At 29.8% G+C, this 21,300-nt stretch overlaps 9 protein-coding genes across 9 annotated transcripts; 6 read left to right on the forward strand and 3 right to left on the reverse strand.

The window, feature by feature from the left end:
* Nucleotides 1-65: 65 nt before the first annotated feature.
* On the forward strand, nucleotides 66-396 carry sec61g (protein transport protein SEC61 gamma subunit; the record flags this gene model as incomplete). Its single annotated transcript, XM_004354131.1, has 2 exons — nucleotides 66-219; nucleotides 281-396. 2 exons carry the CDS (start codon nucleotides 66-68, stop codon nucleotides 394-396), a joined length of 270 nt encoding a protein of 89 aa, XP_004354183.1.
* A 145-nt stretch (nucleotides 397-541) lies between these two features.
* On the reverse strand, nucleotides 542-2,938 carry arpG (actin related protein 8; the record flags this gene model as incomplete). The annotated part of the gene is made up of 5 exons (XM_004354132.1): nucleotides 542-1,279; nucleotides 1,365-1,670; nucleotides 1,724-1,834; nucleotides 1,909-2,238; nucleotides 2,348-2,938. 5 exons carry the CDS (start codon nucleotides 2,936-2,938, stop codon nucleotides 542-544), a joined length of 2,076 nt encoding a protein of 691 aa, XP_004354184.1.
* Nucleotides 2,939-3,974: 1,036 nt separating this feature from the next.
* On the forward strand, nucleotides 3,975-4,202 carry DFA_10280 (uncharacterized protein; the record flags this gene model as incomplete). Its single annotated transcript, XM_004354133.1, has 2 exons — nucleotides 3,975-4,068; nucleotides 4,153-4,202. 2 exons carry the CDS (start codon nucleotides 3,975-3,977, stop codon nucleotides 4,200-4,202), a joined length of 144 nt encoding a protein of 47 aa, XP_004354185.1.
* A 216-nt stretch (nucleotides 4,203-4,418) lies between these two features.
* Nucleotides 4,419-6,928, reverse strand: DFA_10281 (uncharacterized protein; the record flags this gene model as incomplete). Its single annotated transcript, XM_004354134.1, has 5 exons — nucleotides 4,419-5,669; nucleotides 5,753-6,222; nucleotides 6,302-6,542; nucleotides 6,645-6,855; nucleotides 6,888-6,928. The coding sequence occupies 5 exons, from the start codon at nucleotides 6,926-6,928 to the stop codon at nucleotides 4,419-4,421; spliced, it is 2,214 nt and encodes a 737-aa protein (XP_004354186.1).
* A 369-nt stretch (nucleotides 6,929-7,297) lies between these two features.
* Nucleotides 7,298-13,694, forward strand: DFA_10282 (uncharacterized protein; the record flags this gene model as incomplete). Its single annotated transcript, XM_004354135.1, has 10 exons — nucleotides 7,298-7,379; nucleotides 7,468-8,130; nucleotides 8,212-8,499; nucleotides 8,563-9,285; nucleotides 9,369-10,094; nucleotides 10,177-10,896; nucleotides 10,995-12,218; nucleotides 12,669-12,952; nucleotides 13,030-13,115; nucleotides 13,187-13,694. 10 exons carry the CDS (start codon nucleotides 7,298-7,300, stop codon nucleotides 13,692-13,694), a joined length of 5,304 nt encoding a protein of 1,767 aa, XP_004354187.1.
* Nucleotides 13,695-13,852: 158 nt separating this feature from the next.
* DFA_10283 (PH domain-containing protein) lies at nucleotides 13,853-16,213 on the forward strand (the record flags this gene model as incomplete). Its single annotated transcript, XM_004354136.1, has 6 exons — nucleotides 13,853-13,871; nucleotides 14,064-14,290; nucleotides 14,388-14,528; nucleotides 14,620-15,483; nucleotides 15,583-15,675; nucleotides 15,761-16,213. 6 exons carry the CDS (start codon nucleotides 13,853-13,855, stop codon nucleotides 16,211-16,213), a joined length of 1,797 nt encoding a protein of 598 aa, XP_004354188.1.
* A 415-nt stretch (nucleotides 16,214-16,628) lies between these two features.
* On the forward strand, nucleotides 16,629-17,366 carry rps30-2 (40S ribosomal protein S30; the record flags this gene model as incomplete). Its single annotated transcript, XM_004354137.1, has 2 exons — nucleotides 16,629-16,632; nucleotides 17,170-17,366. The coding sequence occupies 2 exons, from the start codon at nucleotides 16,629-16,631 to the stop codon at nucleotides 17,364-17,366; spliced, it is 201 nt and encodes a 66-aa protein (XP_004354189.1).
* A 191-nt stretch (nucleotides 17,367-17,557) lies between these two features.
* Nucleotides 17,558-20,290, reverse strand: DFA_10285 (uncharacterized protein; the record flags this gene model as incomplete). Its single annotated transcript, XM_004354138.1, has 8 exons — nucleotides 17,558-17,819; nucleotides 17,894-18,108; nucleotides 18,183-18,634; nucleotides 18,703-18,839; nucleotides 18,906-19,231; nucleotides 19,303-19,686; nucleotides 19,759-20,076; nucleotides 20,171-20,290. The coding sequence occupies 8 exons, from the start codon at nucleotides 20,288-20,290 to the stop codon at nucleotides 17,558-17,560; spliced, it is 2,214 nt and encodes a 737-aa protein (XP_004354190.1).
* A 163-nt stretch (nucleotides 20,291-20,453) lies between these two features.
* DFA_10286 (uncharacterized protein) lies at nucleotides 20,454-21,296 on the forward strand (the record flags this gene model as incomplete). The annotated part of the gene is made up of 1 exon (XM_004354139.1): nucleotides 20,454-21,296. One exon carries the CDS (start codon nucleotides 20,454-20,456, stop codon nucleotides 21,294-21,296), a length of 843 nt encoding a protein of 280 aa, XP_004354191.1.
* Between the last annotated feature and the right edge of the window lie 4 nt (nucleotides 21,297-21,300).

Here is a 21,300-nt window from a genome sequence, read left to right on the forward strand (position 1 = left end):
TCACCATCAAAAAAAAAAAAGTCAGTTCATTTGTTATTACATTATATATATATAAATACATTACAATGGATTTAGTAGAAGAGACCGCCGCTCCATTAAAGGAGTTCTTTAAGAATTCTATGCGTTTGTTCCGCAAGTGCACCAAGCCAGATCAAAATGGTAAAAGATTAGATAGACAGAGATCACACGATTCAGATGATGATCATATCTTTTATAAGAGTGTTTTATACTTATACATACAATACATATATTCTTTATACAACAATTGTACTATTTCTAGAATTCCAAAAGATTGCACTTGCTACTTTAATTGGTTTTGCTATTATGGGTTTCATTGGTTTCTTTGTAAAGTTGATTCATATTCCAATCAATAATATCCTTGTCGGTGGTGTATAAAATAAACAAAACAAAACAAAATATAGATAAATCTCAAATCAAAAAAGGATATGATATATAGGTAGTTACAAAAAAAAGAAAAGAAAAGATATCTATCTATCTTTATCTTTTTTTATTTATTTCAATTCTAGCTTGCTATTATTTGTTAGAATGATAACTTTTCTTTTAAAATATAAGAAGAGTTTTGACCACCTTTCCATTCATCACGAGTAATCCAAATCTCTCTGCTCGATTCTAAACATCCAATGATAGCACCACCTTTCCAACCCATTATCGTTGGATCAATATCATGTTTTTGTGTAGTTGGAAATAGTACTATTAATTCTTCTATTATTGGTTGTGGTTGCTGATTATTTGTTTGTTGTTGATTATTCTGTTGCTGTTGCTGTTGTTGTTCAAATTTTGATTGTTGGTATTGTTGATGAATGATATTGATTCGATTTCTAATAATCTCTTGGATGCCAGGGATATGTGATCCTCCTCCAACCAATTGCATGTTTTGTAGATACTTTTTTCGAGTATCCATCTTTTCACCAACCATATTGATGGATTTGTAAATCGCCTTGTCCAATGGATACAATGGATCGGTACTACTTGTCTTTTCACTCATTGTCTCTTCAAACAATTCTTCATAATCTGCTAATCTATTTTTTCTTGATTGCGATTGTTTGGAGGATCCAATATTCTTGTTGTTTCCATTATTGTTGTTTGTTGATGTCTGTTCATTATTGATTTCATCTTCTTTAAATGATTTTGGATAGAATAATGATAGTGCTGGTACTTTAAATACAATGTCGCCATTGAATTGATAAACTTTATATTTTTTTGATTTAATTGTTTCTTTTACTTTACAAATTGATTGTCTAATCTTTTTTTCATCATTCTATCAACAAATGTAAACCAAATGTAAATTAATAAACAAATAAATAACATTAAACTACTCTTTGATTCTTGTTTGTTTGACTTACAATAAATAAATTTAAATTATTGATTTTAATAGAATCAATTAAATTTAAATAGAATGGGATGGTTATATTACATTGATCGATTGGGAATGGATACTGATGGATTGGTTTGTGTGTTGGTGTTGAATCGTTTTTGTAGAGTAACCATTCCAATAGTTTAGTTATATTCTCACCACCGTATCCAAGTGATACTCTTGATTGAGGTATCAAATACCCTTCGTCTACACATGCTATCGATATTTGTTTATACCCAATATCAACTACACATCCAGTTCCAGTTGCTGCTCCAAATAATGAACAAACTGATTGCTAAAGAAAGAATGATTAATATCTTATATATATTTATATTTATATTTACATACTCTATATAATAAAACACTAGTAAATCTTAGTTCACATAATAATAGAGATGTAATTTCTTTGACTTCTTTTTTATCAAATGTATCTGGAATTATGTATACACATCCATAATTCTATAAAAATAAAGATTAATTAATATGATGAATTCTAATATATGATTAGTTATTAATTACTATATCTACATTACATTTAAATCTTGTGGATTAATATTTAGGTATCTTTGAATTGCATATTTCCACATTTCAATTAAATCAGCTGATAGAGCTTGAAAAGAAGATTGAGTGGCGAGATTAAATGTAGTTGGGGATAACATGGGTTGATATACCATCCAATGATCATTGGTATCTTTTGATATTTCAATGGCATCGTCTCCAATGCAAAAGTTGTCTTGTTCAAAATTAATTGGTTTCTCAAACAATGGTTGTTGTGGTTTACCATTATCAACAACCATGGGTTTCTTTTTCCTTTTCTTTGGTATCTTTTCTTCACTAATAAATTTTGATTCTGGTATAATTATCTAGAAAAGAAAGAAAGAAAGAAGAAGAGAGAGAGAGAGAGAGAGAGAGAGAGAGAAAGTTAATATAATAATATTTCAATTAAAATACATAAACAAAGTATAATAATACATACTTGTAGTTGTTGTGTTTTTGATCATTTGGATGTAATGGTAAATTAGATATATTATCTTTAATATATTTTTGTATAGATTCAATTGATGCAACTCTATATTGAATAATCTCTTGACTTTGTGATGGTGTCTTTACTATTGTAATTGCAGGGCTAGTCGTCTGTTTCCCAGATTGATCTTCTACCTCTTGTTGTTGTTGTTTTGTACTATCTTCTTGATTATTATTATTATTTTCATCATGAACAATGGTAGTATTCTGAGACAATGGCTGATGTGAACCATCAACATTGTCATTATCTTTCATTTCAACATCATCTTTACTCGGTTGTTCATTTTCTCCTGTTGTTTGTTTTATTTCCATCTTTACACCATTATTATCATTACTATCATCAGTTGTCGTAGTTGTTATATCTACAGTTTGTTGAGATTGATTTGATGGTATTGGTATAGTCGATGATGATGATGATGATGGAGGTATCTTTAATCGTTTAGCTATCCAATTGGGTATGATTTTCGGAGCAGCATCAGATGCCAAGCCAATCTTTAGTGAATAGGATCCATGATGAATGACAATGACTTTGCTCTCCATCGTCGACGTCTTTCAACAATCAACCTACTACGCGACTAATACTACTACTACTAACTAAATAACTAACTATATTAATTAATTATCTCTTTTTGATCTGAGGTTGAGGTTTTGCTTGAGTAAAACACATATAATATTATAATCATTATAATTTCAAGACACAATTTGAAGTTCATCTAAAAGATACCATTTTACTTTAATTAATTTTTTTTGTGCACCTGAAGTTGTTTGTAAATTTTCGGTTCTCTCTTGTTGTTGTATTCCCTAATATTTATACAGTTGAATAATTATTTCATTAGGAAGGGTATTAACTCCTTTATCACTTTGCTATCCATTTTTAAACATCATCAAGTATTTGAATCATATTACGTATGCGAGATTCCATGGCTTCATACAGAATTTGTTATAAGGCTTCTCCCAAGCATTCTTAAACACTTTACACTCTCTTCTCTTTCATTACTTACTATTTAGTATTTAAAACCCATCCTTCAGGTCGATCAATGTATGGTCGAAAAACCGAATGATTGTCAATCATTGCCTGTGTGTCTGCATCTCATATACATTTGATCTATTGTTTTGTGAATTGACTATGATATCCTTAATCGAGTGTAGCAAAAGGGGATGTCATAGTAACTTCACAAAACAATAGGATTGGTGTAAATTGACCGAACCGTCTCAATTTCAAGACAGTGTTGTTGGACAGCTCCAGCTGAGGTCAATATATCCTATTAAATGCATGTTTTGGAGCATGTCCTAGATAAATATAATTATATGTTCCAAACAAAACTATTTGATAATTAACCATTTTTATTTTCAACTTTATTTATTGAACTTTGGATATATTGGTCAAAGAGCGAGTATGTTACAGAGTAAGACTACCAAAACTACACCTCACCAATTCTTTAAAGAATACTTGTAAGTAATTAAATCAATTGACTAAAAGATTGCTTTTATTGTTGACGTGTTATTCAGATCCAAAATTAAACTACTCCACAAATGTGGCATAACAATCTAAAAGTTTGTATTCTAGAATATATAAATGGCTACAGATCAATATTATTCATTTCTAGAAGAGGTTAATCGTGGAATCTTTGCAAAGATTGTTCTATCCATTGTAATGGTTGCTTTCTATTGTTAGTTGTATTTTTCTAGGGCAGACGACAAGGAATGGTTTTTATCCATACATTTTTTTTATGTTCTGAAAACTCCATTTATAGACATTCTCGATACAAGAGTACCAATGTTGATACGATTGAAAAGTGCCTGATTCTTCCCTACCATTGCCCATCTTTGATCAATTGTTTTGTGAATTGACTATGTTATCCTTGTCACCCCACCTACTTTACTGTATATCATAGTAACTTCACAAAACAATGGATAGGATTGGTCCATAGCTAGCTAGTACATCACGGTAACAACAATATATATATATATAATATCAATCAAAACTTTTCTCACTTTTTCTATTAATTAATTAATTTATTTAAATAATCTTTTGGTTAATTGAATAGGTATATTTTATAATATTGTAGTTGTTGTTAAATGAATAATAGGTTTCTATAAATCGAGTGATTGTTTTGACAGACTTGACAATACTATTTTTATGCTCTGCAACAATACTTTCAATATTTTGGTTTAAACCATTCAACAAATTGACAATGAAATCCAATTCAACTGCCGATCCCAATTCAATGATGTTTGGGTGTTGATTCTTTAGTACCAATAGAATTGGATATTGAAATATCGATTTTTCTCCTTTGGCTATTTTCTTTGTTTCCAATATCCAAGATTGAATTGCATCGTTGTGATTTGACAGTACAAATTCATCTCTAGTGTATTCCAATAGATTGGTTAAAAATTGAGATATACAACTTTGTACACCAAGTAATTGTATTCTTTTTAAAGTGTATAGGTTATTTCCTTCAATATCTTCTTCTTCATATTCACCATATTCATCCATTTGTTGATGTGATAATTGATGCGAATGGTTAAACATTGGAGATCTGGATAATGTAGACATGAGACGACCAAATTGACCAATCAATTGTTGGAAACAATAATTGATTTGTTTAGAGCTCATATTGAGACTATGAACAAGATGATCTAGTGAAGATACAATATTGATCATTTCATCAATATGTGGTACATCTTGATCAAAGTTTTCAACTTGTTCCAATATCTTTTTAAAGAATATTTTAAATATTCTCTTTCCATTGGATGACTCTTCTCGTATTACTTTTAGTGGTCGTTCTAGTTCTCGTTCTTTTGTTAATTGAATAGAAACTAAATATGGCATGATTGATATTGCAATCTTTTCGTGATTTGTAACCAAATTTAATTTTGTTACCAGACTTTGAAGGTATGGGTATAGATATGATGGTGGTACAACTTTGATAATCTTTTTCAACAATATTATACCTCTTTCATCATCAGTATCTACAGTTTTATAAAAATGTTTTATAAAATGAGCAAGGTAAATTGAAATATCATCCTTGATATATTGAACAAGACCTAACAAATCACCAGTTTTAATAGGACTTGTCGTCGTCGATTCCAAAATAGTATATCTAAAAAGTAGATGAAAACCATCAGATGCTACCTTTTTACAAATGTTTGGAAAGATGAGTTTAAGTATATCAAGTATACATTTATACTTGTAAACATCAGCATCCCCATTAATAATAAGAGGTGGTTTAAATAATTCAACAAATGGTATTACTAATCTTGTTTTATCCTAAAAGAATAAAATAAAAGAAAAAGAATAAAATTAATTATTAATATGATTATTATTTGTTTGTTTGTTGTTTGTATACATACAGATTTTTGGTTTTTGTAAATTATATTTTGAATATTTAATATGTTTTGAATTTTTTTGTTTGTTTCAAGTGATGTTAGGATTAAATCAACAAAATCATCATCATTGACATAATTAAATATTCTACCTTGAAGGCTTGAGACATGTTCGAGTAATGCTATACAAGTCTCTTGTTTCTTTTCTTTTTCTAGTCCTATTCTTTGATTCTCTTTTCCAAAAATGACTTGTAAAATGGAACCAAAAAACTTTACATCTTGAAGTAGTAATCGATTATTTACAGTATTTATGACAGATTTAGTCTTGTTTGTAATGGCACCGAGGATTGACCGATCAATCTTTTCAGATTCACCAAACTCTGATATTATCTTGATCACCAATAAATGTGCCACCTCTCTTGCACTCTCATTTTCATAATCATTTGCATTCTCTATAAATTCAATCAATTCTTTCCATTCTTCTTTCCATTGTCCGACTAAATAAATAAATAAATAAAAAATATAAGTAAAAAGTATATACTTTTCTATTCTATTGTTGTTGTTGTTATTTGTTACCTTTACAAATAGAATGAATAATATCAGATCTTAAAGGACCCAAACAAATTTTAAAGGGAGGGTCTGGATCATTGACACCATCGCCTCTGATTGCATCTATGAGTAGTTCTTGTTTGATGGTTTGTTGCATGTTGGGTGATACCTTGCTATGAACAGTCGACCAATCAAACCCAACCCTTTCCTTTATTGCATGTAATATTGCATATTTTGATTTTGTTATACTTGTATTTATAAATGTTATCTAAAAACAAAAACATACAAACAAACAAACAAACAAGTCAATATACCATATACTCTATATACTCCATTTATCTAATCATGTGATATATATATTTATATTTACATTTGTTGTTGACGATGGTAAGCCATTCCTAAGGAGATAAAGTAACCATGCAAACAATTGATCATACGTATTCGTTTTAGTAAATTTACTATATTGAGCCCCAACATCCAAACTATTACCCAAACACCTGTTAAGAACAACCTCTGTAAATTCAATTGGTGGTTCTTGTAGCATTGATATTAAACCATACGATACTGCAATACTTGAACATCTATTAGAAATAGATGACCACATAATAATAACAATAAAGTACAGAAAGTAGAGAGCAATACTTTTAAAAACATTTTTTTTTGTCAAGTACTTTATTGTTATCACGAACACCAAGCTTTGCAACTTCGAGTAAAATTTTATTAATATCTTGCGTGTCCTTTCCAACTTGAGAAGGTTTAAGATATCTTCTACATCGACAATAATGGGTCGCTTTCCTCCTCATTGGCGACAACAATGGGTACCAAACAATTTCACAGTTCTGTTCATCATTCAATTTAACAAACAAAGAACTTTATTCTAATAATCAAGTACTTGTACTAGTATAGTATAGTATAGCACACACTATCTTCACTCTACTCTAGCTAGTTTGTGTTTAGATTATCTAATCACTCTCTTCTCTTCTTGTCTTTATTGCTATCGTTAGCAGAGATAGATAGAACATAATGATTAAAAAGACAATACTACTACTCTTTGCTTTTGTAGTAGTACAACTACTTTTATTGAATGGTGTCAATTCACTTCAAGGTATGTGTATAGATCTCTCATCTCTTTTGATAATATAGGTTAGGTTATTTAACATAACATCATTGATTTATTTCTATTCCATCTATAGTTTTAACTTTAAAGACTAATCCTGTATTGTCGGGAGTATCACCATTTCAAGATGAACAAGTGACATTTACATTTGAGACGGATACTATTCTACTTTCATTGTTTTATGAATTGGTTGGAACTAATACGGCAAGTCCATCGAGAATGACGACTGATGGATCAGACACTCAATCATTTACAACTGTAATGCCTATTACTTCGTTATTAAACTATGGTCTACCACTAGTATTTAACTTTTATGATGTTAATTCTGGTGGTAATCTAGTTGGTAGTATCACATATAATCCTGTGCCAACTACATCCCCACCTTTGTACACGACCAATACCAATGTAACAATCTTACCAAACCTAGTACACATGTTGTATCTTCCAGGTGAAGCTGATGTAGGACCCTACTGTCAATTCACGTTTGCCTATAAAGTATACAATGAATTGGTTGGTATTAGTAGCTTCTTTGACTCGTCTACACCAAATGGCTACCCATTGAGTATCTACTCTATGGGTCGTAGTCCCTATGTCATTGAACAAACCAATGAATACAAAACCTATGTCTTTACAGGTGGTGCGGCCGTTCAAACTTCAAATATCAACTCTCTCACATTTTACAATTATTTTGGTTCATCAACTTCTAAATCAATCTCTGGTTTAATTTGTCAATCTTATAGTATGTTAAATATTAATATATACAAATATATAATAAAGATATAATAAAGATACTAATTATTTCTTTTATAATTATTTTTAGATCCACCAAATTTAATTAATAATTTAAATTTGATAGCATCTACGGTTGAACCAATTGTATTATCTTCATTCCAAAGTATATCATCGTTTGGTAGAATGTTTGCCTATCGAAATGATGATGATATGAATATGGCCCAACGTATCATTACTCCAACTCTATTCAATTACAATAACAACTCAATCTATTACAGATGGTCAAAAGCAGCAGCTGACTATCAAAATATAACATTGGAGGTTCCAGGGTACCCAGCTAATTCATCAACCACCATTTCAACTTCACCTTATACTCGTAAGTGAGAGAGCTGTTTTTTTTTTACAAATTATTAATTAATTTTTATTTATTTAATTTTAGAACCAACTGGTATAACATTTACAGTAACATGTAGTTCATTGTCAACTTTATTACCATTACCACTTTCAATTGTATTACAATCAAATTACTTTTCAATCATTCCAGACCAAAACTATATCAATATCAATGTACTGGTTAATTTGATGCCTGGAATGGATCAAAACGAAATATCTGTAATCACATTTAATATTGGTAGTACCTTTTGGGTTCGAGACAAAGGATTTAAAACAGTTCCATACAAAACAATCTTGTCTGTTTCAACTCGTGATGCCCGTTCATCAGTCCTAACATCCACGTTAATTTTTAAAAATGGGTATACATTAATGAAGCAACAACCTTTTAAAACCGATGTTTATACTTCAACTTCAGCATCACAAGCCATTGGCGCAATGGAGAATTTCCAATTCTCTAAAACATCCAATCAATTGTATCATTACTATCAAGTTGAAACCAATATCACAGATATTCCAATTGGATCGATTCCCTATATCAATGTATATTGTCAAGCTGGATTGATTCTAAAACCAACAGACTATACTGCTTCATTTATCGATATTGCTATTCGTGATGGTACAGCCTTCCCATACCAATTCCAAGGTACAAGAACTATCATGAGACTATATCGTAAATCTTATATCCCAATGGATTTCCAAGCTTCAAATATCTCTCTTACATTAGGATCAATTCAAAACTTTTTAATTGATACTAATCTTTTTAATATTGGTAAATTTAAATCAAAAATAATAATAATAATTAAATTTAGATTTATTAACTTTGTTTTTTTTTTTTTTCTTTTTACTTTTTAGAAACTGATTTACAAGCACCAATGTTTCAATTACAATTAAAAGGTGATTATTTTGTAATGGATATTCAGGATAGATTGGGTATAAGAGATAATTGGTGTAATGTAACATTTGGAGGTGAAACAATGAATGTAAAGAGTAGTAATCGTCTAAGAGGAACTGTTAGTGATGGTTCTTATTTATTGCGTATTCCAGGTGGTTGGAAACCACATTATTGTATGATTAGACCTTCCGTGTCATGTAGGGATATTCGTGGTAATGGATATCAAAATTTGGATTATGATGATACCAACCAAGTTTCATCATACCAATTCCCAGGATACCCACCAATCTGTGCAGTTTCAACAAACTCTATTTCAAGACTCCTACACATTGGATATCAATTTGTAGATACTCAATCGTCGGTTGTATTTAGTGTCATCTTTTCAACACCAACTGCAGCAACTGTAGCAAATCTAAAACTCATCCTATACACTGATCCAGAGAATACGGTCATTGCAAAGGAAATGCCAATGAACATGGTACAATCGACAGGTAGCTTTTTCGAATTTACAAAGACAAATATATTCTCCTACCCTACCACCACTACTCTCTACTTTGGTCTTGATTATACTCAAGCTGGTCAATCTGTTCATCTATCAACCAAAGATATTAAATATCATTTTATTCTATCTACTGATGAACCATACTCTACTAAACCAAGTTCAAATATTACAATTCAAAGTATTAGTAAGATATGAAAACAAAAACGAAAACAAACAAACAAATCAACCTTTAAATTAATTTCCTTTTTACTTTTTATTTTATTTAGATTATAAACCATTACCATCAATTCAAATACTTTACGCAAATTTAAAGGTTAGAATGCTAATTGATACAGCAACTACCTATGCAGTGATTAAAAACATTACATTGACTCAGTTGTTTAGTCAATCATTGTATCCAATCTATTATAAGTGGACTGGTCCCCCTGGAGTCAATGGTGGAACCTATGATATTGACATTCAAACAAGCAATGCATGTGGACCAAATAGCAAGGTATACATTAGCAGCATTTGTGATGAATCTGAAAATTGTTATCAATTTGGAATGTATGGTAATTGGGTTGATATTGGTAATGTGTCTTTACCATGTGTCAATGCACTACCCGACTATAGTGCAGAATTTGTCAATGTCTCTATGGTCAGAGCCAACAACCAAGGTAGTATTTCAATAGACGTCTCTTCAAACAATCGTAAATTTGATGTTCTATTCCAAATCACCAAGAGTAGTGAAAACTTTCAATTGGCCAACACCAGCAATCAATTGACACCAATTGTCTATCTAACTGAAATGTTGTCAAATGAAAAATTGGAATTTATATCAGCTCTAACAGTTGCTTCACCTAATCAATATCTAGCTACTATTGATATTCCTGTCAATTGGGGTCTGCGTGGTGTTGAATTAAGTGTTTGGAGAATACTTGATAATTTTGGTGGTGTATTTGGTACAAATTATATTGATTTTAATTTAACTTTATATTCTTCAAGTGGTAAGTTAAACAAACAAACAAACAATCAATCAATCAAACAAAATAACATATATATATAATCATATTTATATTTTATTATTTATTTATTTATTTTTTAGTAATGAATCAAATACCATATATTTGGAATTCAACATTAGATTTTACATTGAAAAGAGTATTTGTTGAAGGATCAAACTTTGGATATCCAATAGAGGTGATGATTAATTCAAATAGATTGTCGACAATGATTAGATTGTCTGATAATTCAATTGATATATCTTCATTGGCCATTGACTATACTCAACCAATTACTATTGGTGTGGTTGGCAGTAATTATACCAATCTACTGTCAGGTGGTACCAATCAAAAGTGTCTACGTAATTGTAGTGGACATGGAGAATGTTCATCGGGAACGTGTATTTGTAATATTCCATGGACAGGTGACGACTGTTCAATTGACAATTCCTACACTTGTCCAAATAACTGTAGCGGTGGTAATGGTCAATGTTTGGACAGACTATGTAACTGTAATACCAACTTTACAGGTCCAGATTGTTCCATCTCTCTCGTAACAACACCCAAACCAAACTATAATATTACTATTCAACCCACAGAACCAACTGCCAATTTTAATGGATTCCAAAGCCAATCAGTGTCTACCAATTACGAAATATCATTGGTTCGAATCGACGAGATTAATCTAATTGGTGAAGTCATCTTTTCTTACAATCTAACTGGGTTGTGGCAATTGGTTGAACAAAATAGTAACTATACATTGTATAATATCAGTTCTGGTGTTCAACCCGGTAATCCAATGTCATGGGTGACTGTACAAGTACATCCATTTGGAGAGGAGGGTGGATCGATTGAATGGATGAACAATACGATTCAAATGGCACCTAGATCAGTTAAATACTTTACCTATATCAATGGGTACAAGTTTGATCAACCATACAACCAACTAGAACTAGTATGGCAAAACATGGTTGTTGCAGACCGTGTCTGTGGCGACGACTCGATTCAAGTGGGTGGCAATCTCGACGATATGCATTGGTACCAGTTACCAGCCAACCAGCTGATTCTATATGGTCGATTCTCAGACACCATCCTACTTGACAACAAACCAGTTCGTAGTATCAACAAAATTGCACAAACTGAAAACACTGCCTACATTCAAACCATCATTCCCTATTTCAACGAAAATGTTTTAATTGATCCAGATTTCAGTGTATTGGTCGATTATGAAAAGGAAACCGAGTGTTCCGATCAACCAGGTTTCCCAACATGGAAAATTGCAGTCATCGTCGTTGCAGGTGTCATCTTTATAGCTCTCCTAATAGTTGGTATTAAAGTATTACTCCAAAAAAACCTATACCTAAGAACAAAATTTTATAAAATATCAATGAAAAGAATGTAACCAAACAAATAAATAAATAAAAAGAAAGAAATAAATAAATAAAATATATGTAATAATAATAAATACAGCAAACTTGTCATCCCAAGTTGGAGTGTGCTGACTTTTTTTAAAGTTTACTTTTTTTTTTTTTTTGATGAATGATCATTCATTAAAGCAAAGATAGTACTATAGTTAAGTTATATATCTTTAGTGTTGTTGTTGTTTGATAGTACTAGTAGAAGTAATATAATAATAGTTATAATATAATATCATGTATTCTGCAGGTCCATCAGGTTTGCGTATGTGTATACTAGTGATTGATTGATTGATTAATTGATGATTATTAATATCGATGACCCTTTTTGTGTACATACATACATATACTTTTATTTATTAGAGAATGCACCTGTTACAAAATTGATATTGATCATTGTTATAGGTAGTTCATTGGTTGTAAACTATCAAGCAAATAAATTGAAATTAGTATCTGGTGGTACTAGTACAACAACAAATAATAATAATAATAATAATAATATCGAAGTCACACTATCAAATCTATCATTGATAACATTACTACTTAATAATCTATACTTTACAACCATTGGTGAAACCGTTTTGGGTTCCTTTCTTTTATATTCATTCCGTCTTTTCGAAAGAACTATGGGTTCTTCAAAATATTCTGTAATGTATATTAGAAGATATAAGTACTTCTGTTATCACATACTAATACATTTAATTTGTTGTTATTATTTATATAGTTCTTTGCAGTCATTTCAATTATAATATCAACTTTAATACATATTGGTTATTTGGTTGTTTTTAAAAAGGGTGGATCACCAGGACCGTAACTATCAACACCTATCCATCATCATTATCAATTATAAAGTTATTAATTTATTTACTTTTACTTTTTAGATACTCATTTATATTTTCATGTTTGGTATTATTTTATAAAGATATACCAGCAACCTATTGGTTTAAACTATTAAAATTCCCATTAAATGATAAGATCTTTTCATATATTTTATCGTTGCAAATGATGTATAGTTATCCAAATGCATTTGCCAATTGCTTGTCTGGTTTGATTGCAGGCATTCTCTACTATACCGATATATTTTCACTCAAAAACAAGAGATTCCCAAAGTGGATGGCAGCACTTTGCAATCGATGGATCACTCCACTACTCCAGTCCAATCAACGCCCAACCTCTTTACGTACTCTCATGGAACTTCAACAAAGACAGCGAAGACACCAACAAACCCAACAACAACAACAAAGACAACATACTCCAATCGTCCCATCCGACATTAATATCGCCACACTCGAATCAATGGGTTTCCCTCGTGAACGTGTTATCGAAGCACTCCAAATGTCAAATAATAATTTAAATGAAGCTACCAATTATTTATTAAGTGCAATCTAAAGAAAAACAAGAAAGAAAACAAATCAAATCAAAAAAGTAAATAAATAAATAAAATAAATATAAATATGTAAGATATAACCAAAAGAGAGAGAGAGAAAGAGGAGTGAATTCACAAATAATATCTTCCATGGTCGACGATGTAACCTCGTGAAAAAAAAATGATGATGACAGAGAGAGGTTGGGTGAAGTTCGAAATTGTATCACTTCAACCTTGAAAAACAGGGGGTGATGTAATTAAAATTAATTATTATATTGAAGAGGCATACATACATTATACTGTATTCATCATCATTGTCTCTTTGATCGAATATTTATATATTGTTATAAACACCAACACATTATTGTAGTATTATTATTTTTTATTATAAGAAACAAACAAAGCAAAGCAAAAGTATTATATAAATAATTGCATATTATTAGATTACAAGAGTAGTAGAGTAGCAATGTTACATGTATTTTCATTTCTATTTGGTGGTTTCTCTGTAATCATTTGTGGATTCTATCTATTAGTTAGATTCCTAGAGGCATTGGACACCAAGACAGAGAAAGAGTATAAAGATATATTGGCTGATGCTGCAAAAGAAAGAGCTGAAAGAGTAAATACAAATACAAATACAATGAAACAAATAGAATTATATTGTTATTGATAGAGTACTCATATCATATTTACCTTTTTATTTTCTCTTTTTGTAGAGATATGATACATCAAGATTTAATACAGAAAAGAGAGGAAAAATATTTATAAAGACACCAGAGAACACCTCTGCTGAATCACCAGAATGGAGTCATTGTGTATTAAAGAATAATATGTTATTTTTATTTAGACAAGCTACTGTATGATATTAGATAGATAAGATAGATAAGATAGATTGTAATGTTATTTATACTCTTCTCTTTTTTCATTTCTTTCTTTCTTTTTTATTAGGATACATCAGCAATTGGAGTAATATGTTTTGATAATTGTTCGATTAGTATTATTAGAAACAAGACATCAAAATTCCACAAAAAGAATGGTATTGTGATTATACATCCTGAACGTGAACTATTGTTCCACAGCAAGATCTTACACTTCTTTTTTGAAAATGGTAAGGAACTAGAGACATGGTATTGGTTTTTAAAGGAGGCATCGTCACTCACCATCAAAAAGACACCCGATGAAGAAGCTGCTGCCAAATTGTGTCAACAATTCTTTACTGACTTGCCTGTACGTGCATGTGTTCCTGGTAGTGCACAACAAACTGTTGGTAATATGAGTGGATACTTTCCATCAAATAGTTCAGTTGCTGCAAACTCTAGTAATAGTTCATCCTCTTCATCATCACATAAAAGAAACAATTCAAATTCAAACTCTAAAGAAATTGAAATGTCAGAGATACTTATGAATGGTTCTAGCAATACATCTACTGGTGGTAGTCCAACCACCTCTTCTTCATCATTTACACTTAGAGAAAGAAAATCTGCTGGGTTTACAAGTTCGCCAGTTTCAACCAATACAAATACAATCAACAGTACTAGCACAACCCCACCATACACCTCTACTACTACAACTACCAATACTACTACTGGTAATTTACAATCTACACCATTAAACATTCCAACCCCATTACAAACAGCCTATACCAACACGATTGATGGTATCTCTGGCCCCGTTGCAGCATCGAAATTTGACTGGTTAAATGTTTTACTTGGTCGTGTATTCTTTAATATTTACAATGCCGATGAATTATTACAATTTGCATCCTCAAAAATTATAAAGAAAATTAACAAATTAAAAAAACCTTCAATCCTTGTAAGAGATAATATAAATAATAATAATAATAATAATGATAATAATGATAGATAGATAGATATTAATAACAATTATATTTTTTTACTTTATTTATTTTAGAAAAGTATAACATTACAAAATTTAGATTTTGGAACCAATTTACCAATTTTACAAGATGCAAAATTATTATTTATAACTCCTCAAGGTGAATTGGTAAGACATCTTAAAACCAAATATTGATATCAATATTTACTACTATTTATTTATTTATATTAATATTTCTTTTTTTTTTGTATAGAGTTGTGATTTATTATTAAAATATCATGGTGGATTTACATTGACTATAAAAATTGAAGTGATGATTAGTTTTAGAGGACATTCAGTGACTATACCATTTGTGATTTCAGTGACTGTAAAATCATTGTCTGGTAGAATGAATATTCAATGTTTGCCCCCACCCACCAAAAGAATATGGGTTGGATTCTATGGTGAACCCGAGTGTGAATTGGATATAGACACTTCAATTGGTCAATCAAAGACTAGTTATCTCAACCTTCCCAAGGTTGCCAAGATCATTGTCAACAAGCTAAAAGCTGAACTCTTTGAAATGATGGTGTTGCCAAATACCGACGATTGGCCACTCCCACATGCCAAACAAAAAAAGAACAAAGATCCTTTAGCTTCAGTACCAACTCCTTTACAACAACAAACAGATATTAATAATAATAATAATAGTAATATTAAATCTTGATAAAGATAGGAAGAGAGGAAAAAAAATAGAAAAAAAAAATAATATATTGCAATTTTTTTTTTTCTCATCAATGATTACTCTCGTAAGAAATATTAAATAAAATATTCTGTTATATGTATACACCCCCATCAAAATATAAAGGAGATTATAATATCAATCAAAATATACTTGAGAATAATCTTAGAAATCAATTTGTCATCCAAGAAGAGGTGGGCTCTCTCGCTCTGAGGGTGCTTGTCTCTCGGGATGGGCCATTATTTTGAAATTTATGAAAATTGATCAATTTTTTTTTCATTTTCTTGATTTTTTTTTAATTTTTTTTTCTCGCGTTTCACCTTTCTCTCCTGAGGCATGAAAAACGCCTCTCAAACATTTTAGTCTTCCTTTTACAACCAACATAATACTATAATCAAAAATGGGTATATATCATATCATAGTGTTTTGAGTAGTTCAACAATAGAGATTTTACAGGTCATCAATATTAGAATAGGATAGGTTTATAACATAGCAAAGAGCAGGCTGGAGGTTAATAGTATTATAGCATTCATGTTTGACAGTAGCAGCATACATACAAAGATTGATAAATAATTTTTTTATAACAATAATAATACAAATAATAATAATAATAATAATAATAATATGAATAATAATAATAATAATAATAGACTTGTGATAGATGAATAATAATAATACATACAACTAATAATCAAACATAATGATCATTCAACAATTTCATTATTCTTATACTGCTACTGTCAATTATGTGATGTAAATTATTACTACTTTGCTATATTATAACAAAACATTACACTACTATACTACTATTCTAATTGCACTTGTGTTATCTCAAAGTGATGAATGAAAAAAGAAAAAAAAGCCGAACGAAAAAAAATATAGATCAGATTTGCTAATACCTCTTTTCTACTATTACTACTTAATACTTTGACTTGTTATAGGTAAGGTTCACGGTGGTTTGAACAGAGCTGGTAAAGTCAGAAACGCAACTCCAAAGGTCGAGCCAAAGGAAAACAAGAAGCCAAAGGTCGGTCGTGCCAAGAAGAGAATGTTGTACAACCGTCGTTACGTCAACGTTGTTGTCGGTTTCGGAAAGAAGAAGGGTTACAACACTCAAAACGTCCCAACTGTTGCCTAAATCAATTGATCATTTATTATATAAAAGAGCTAGTTGATGGCATCAATAGTATTACTATATTATTGTTCCTCCAATATAGTATTTAAATTTATAAAATAACTAGTTTTGGTTAGCTTTTTTTTTTCTCTAAACTTATTATTATCAATTGTCTTCTTCTTTTTATCTTGTTTAAATGATTACTTTATACTTTTTTATTTCTTTTTCTTTGCTTGATTATTTTTATAATTATTTGTTGTCATTATGAATAGAATTATGAGTAATGCAAGTGATGACAATACAAAGATTGATTTGGATGTTGTAAATTTAGAAGGTTTACCAATAGTGATGGAATTGATCTTGCAACATTCCAATTGTGATTCGGTTTGTTTTAATTCTGCTTCAACATAATCATAGAATCCAGATACTTGACTATTCAATAATATTAATTGTTTTGATATTATTTCTTTTTGTGATCTACAAAATAAAAAAGAAAAAGGAAAGAGTTAATATACATTTAAAACTTGGACTCTTCTTTTCTTTCCATTTACTTTTTCATAATTAAATCAGGAGAAAGAGTTTGTAATAGATCCAAAGAATGTTTGGTTGAATCATAGATGATATCCAATTCATCGTGTAGTTTTTTGATAGATTCTTTGATGATTGGTAATTTACTTGGTGGGGAATGATAGAATCTATCAATTAATAAACCTCCAGATGGTACATTTTCATCAATATCAAATCCTAATGAATCTAATAAATATTTCTAATTAAAATAAAAGTAAAAAATAATTAATAAACCTATTCTATTTTCTTTTTTCTTTTTTCTTTTCTATTTACATTTGTAAAATCTGAAATTAATTGTAAAGCTTGATTTAAAATATCTGTTGAACTTTGAATACTAGTAATAATAGTATTTCTTGTGATAATATCTGTAAAGATTTGAGAGATTTCTGAAGTGTTGCCAAAGAAACCAAAAGGATGATGACCAAATGACCAAAGATAGTTGTTTTTAATTTTATCATGTTGTGGAGAGTATCTAAAGGTTGGACCCAATAGACCTTGACAAGATGCCAATCCTGCAACAATATTACGATTAATTAGTTTTGGTTTAATATCGACCACCTGTGATCCTTGATAATGAATTCCTTGGAATTGATAGGGTGAATGTAATACTACAATTGCTTCTTGATCCGATACTTGTAAATGGTATTTATCCAATAATATATTTTCATCTGTATTTATTAATGAAAATATATAAATTGGTAATATTTTTGTTCTTTGTATATTATCTTTAAAAAAAGAGAGAGAAAGTGAATATAGATACTCTTTTTGGTTTAATTGTTTGTTTGATTTTTACCTTTTTGATTAAAATTGGTAGGGATTTTTGAATTTTCTTCACCAATTAAACCAGAAGCAAGTATATCATCTTCACTTTTTAATTTTAATAATAATTCTTTACTATCAATAAATGTTTTTAAACTTGATTCAAATTTACTTTGAAAAAAGAAAAGAATAGTTAATATCAACATCATATCACCACTATTACTTTGATTTACATACTTTGTAATTGGATTCAATTCAAAAGAAGAATGAGATTTGATTGATTTTGCAAGAGCCATTGAAATATGTTTATGTTCATGAATTGAATGAGCACCCATTACGACTTTGACATCAGAGAATGGGAATATTCTTTTTGATTCCTTTTCAATTAGATTTAGATCAATATCTACTTTGATCGTTTGATCATTTGGATCATAATCCTTAAATATTAAAATGGGAATGAGAACTTTTTGAAATAAAGGTATAAAATCATAATTTGTATCTGATAAATAAACATTTTGTAAACTATTAATTATAATTGATGATAAATGTGCTTCAATTTCAACCTAAAGATAGAGAAATTAGTATATTTAAAGGTATACATATTCTTTTTCTTTTCTTTTTTTTTCATATTTACTTGAGAAGCACCTTGTAAACTTGTACCAGAATATTCCTTATTTTGAAAATATTCAATTAATCTTGGTAATGAATCATGAGAAACTGATCCTTCTGAAATCTTTTCTTCTGTTGATTTGTGTAGAGTTGAACCATATTTGAGAGGACCAGCACTTAGATCTACCACAATATATCTACTTGCACCAATCCAAGCAGGTGCAGTTATATGATTACCCAATTTATATTGGTATACTAATCCACCCGATGATAATAATCTCTCTTTTGATGGATTGACAAAGAATATAGTATAAACTGGTTGATTTGATTGACTTGATAATCTAATTTCATTTTCATAAAATACTTCCAATTCTTCAATTGCTAAATAATAATTTTCATTATCAACATTCTATAAGATAATTAGATAGATTAATATTATAGATCAATATTTATAGTTGTCTTATATAGATATTTTGTTTACCGATTCAGTAGATTGTAAAAGAGAAGACATTTTTGATTCCAATTGTAATAAAGTTGAAGTTGGTAAATGTTTGACTTGATAATCGATATCATAGTGTGATAGTAATGGTTTTGGGTGATACAATCTTTCTTGATCATCAAAGATATGAAATAGTTTACTATAGATTGATGTATGAATGGAACGAGGTCTATGTGTTGGGAATGAATCAAACAATAGTTGTTGTAATGACTTGTTATCCAAACTATAACCATATCCACCATCTCTTTGAAATCCAATTAATAATATTTGTAATTTAAATGGTATTCCTCCTGGTTCATCCTAATAGAAAAACAAACAATAAAATAAAAGTAAGTATATGTATGTATGTATGTATGTATCTTTCTTTTTAAAAGTTAAGTTGTATCTATCATACTTGAATTATATTTGTTGTTGTTGATGTATGAGGTGTATTTCTTGTTGATTGACTATTAACAAATAGCAATAGTAACAACAAATACAATAATATACATATAAATCTATTATTATTATACATCTTTTTACTTTTAAATGACACTATGATGTTCAAACCATCCACTTTAAGGTCATACACACCTCTTTAGAGCTAAAAAACTCAAGTACTCACAAAACGATGAAAACGATCATTCATTCATTCATTCGTTGATTCATTTTCTTTTTACTTATTATACTTTTATAGAATGAATCAAATATTTAAAAGAACTACAACTACAACTATACAATGTTTATCATCATGTAATACACATCAATCATCCAATATAAACATTTCAAAAACAACATTACTTTTCAACAAACCAACTACTTTTACTTCCTCTACTACAAGAAATATATCATTTTTAAAATTTTTAAATCCATTCAACTATTATAACAAAGATGATAATGTAAATACATCACAAAAGAAAAGAATTCAATATGAATTAAAAGAAGGTATATCGTGGGACTATAAAGAGATTCTAAATAATCCCAATATGAAGTTGTTCTATGGTACACCACGGGCCATCCCACTTGTGCAATCACATGATTGCCCGAAATTTCAAGCAGTCGATCTCTATGGCAAGACAGTCGATTATCCCGAGGCATTGCCATCGGACGGTAAACCAATGTTGATGTGTGTCACTTTGAAACCATATTTTGGACAACACTTTGTCGACAGTTGGACGGAACCTTGGAAGAATCGTTATCCTCATCTTCCAGTACACCATGTCGTACTCTACTATCAAAATGCCTACAAATTCCTTGGTTCCTTTATAAAGGGGTCGAGAAGAACCAAACAACAACAATCGGGTGTACTCGAGTATTGGAGTCACCAACCTATCAACTTTTTAAAAGATGTAAACAATATTCACGATACTTTGACCATTTCAAATCCTCTTGGCGCATACACCTATCTCATTGTTGATGGTAAAATTAGATGGAAAGCTTCTGGAAAATCAACTCCTGAAGAATTGGATCATTTATTTAAAATTACTCAAAATTTAATTGATACAAAACAAAAAGAAAAAGAAAAGGAAAAAGAGAAATAATAAA

Source organism: Cavenderia fasciculata, assembly GCF_000203815.1.
Source record: "Cavenderia fasciculata unplaced genomic scaffold Scf_EU5ZYIE02H8LDV-5, whole genome shotgun sequence".
Taxonomy (NCBI): domain Eukaryota; phylum Evosea; class Eumycetozoa; order Acytosteliales; family Cavenderiaceae; genus Cavenderia; species Cavenderia fasciculata.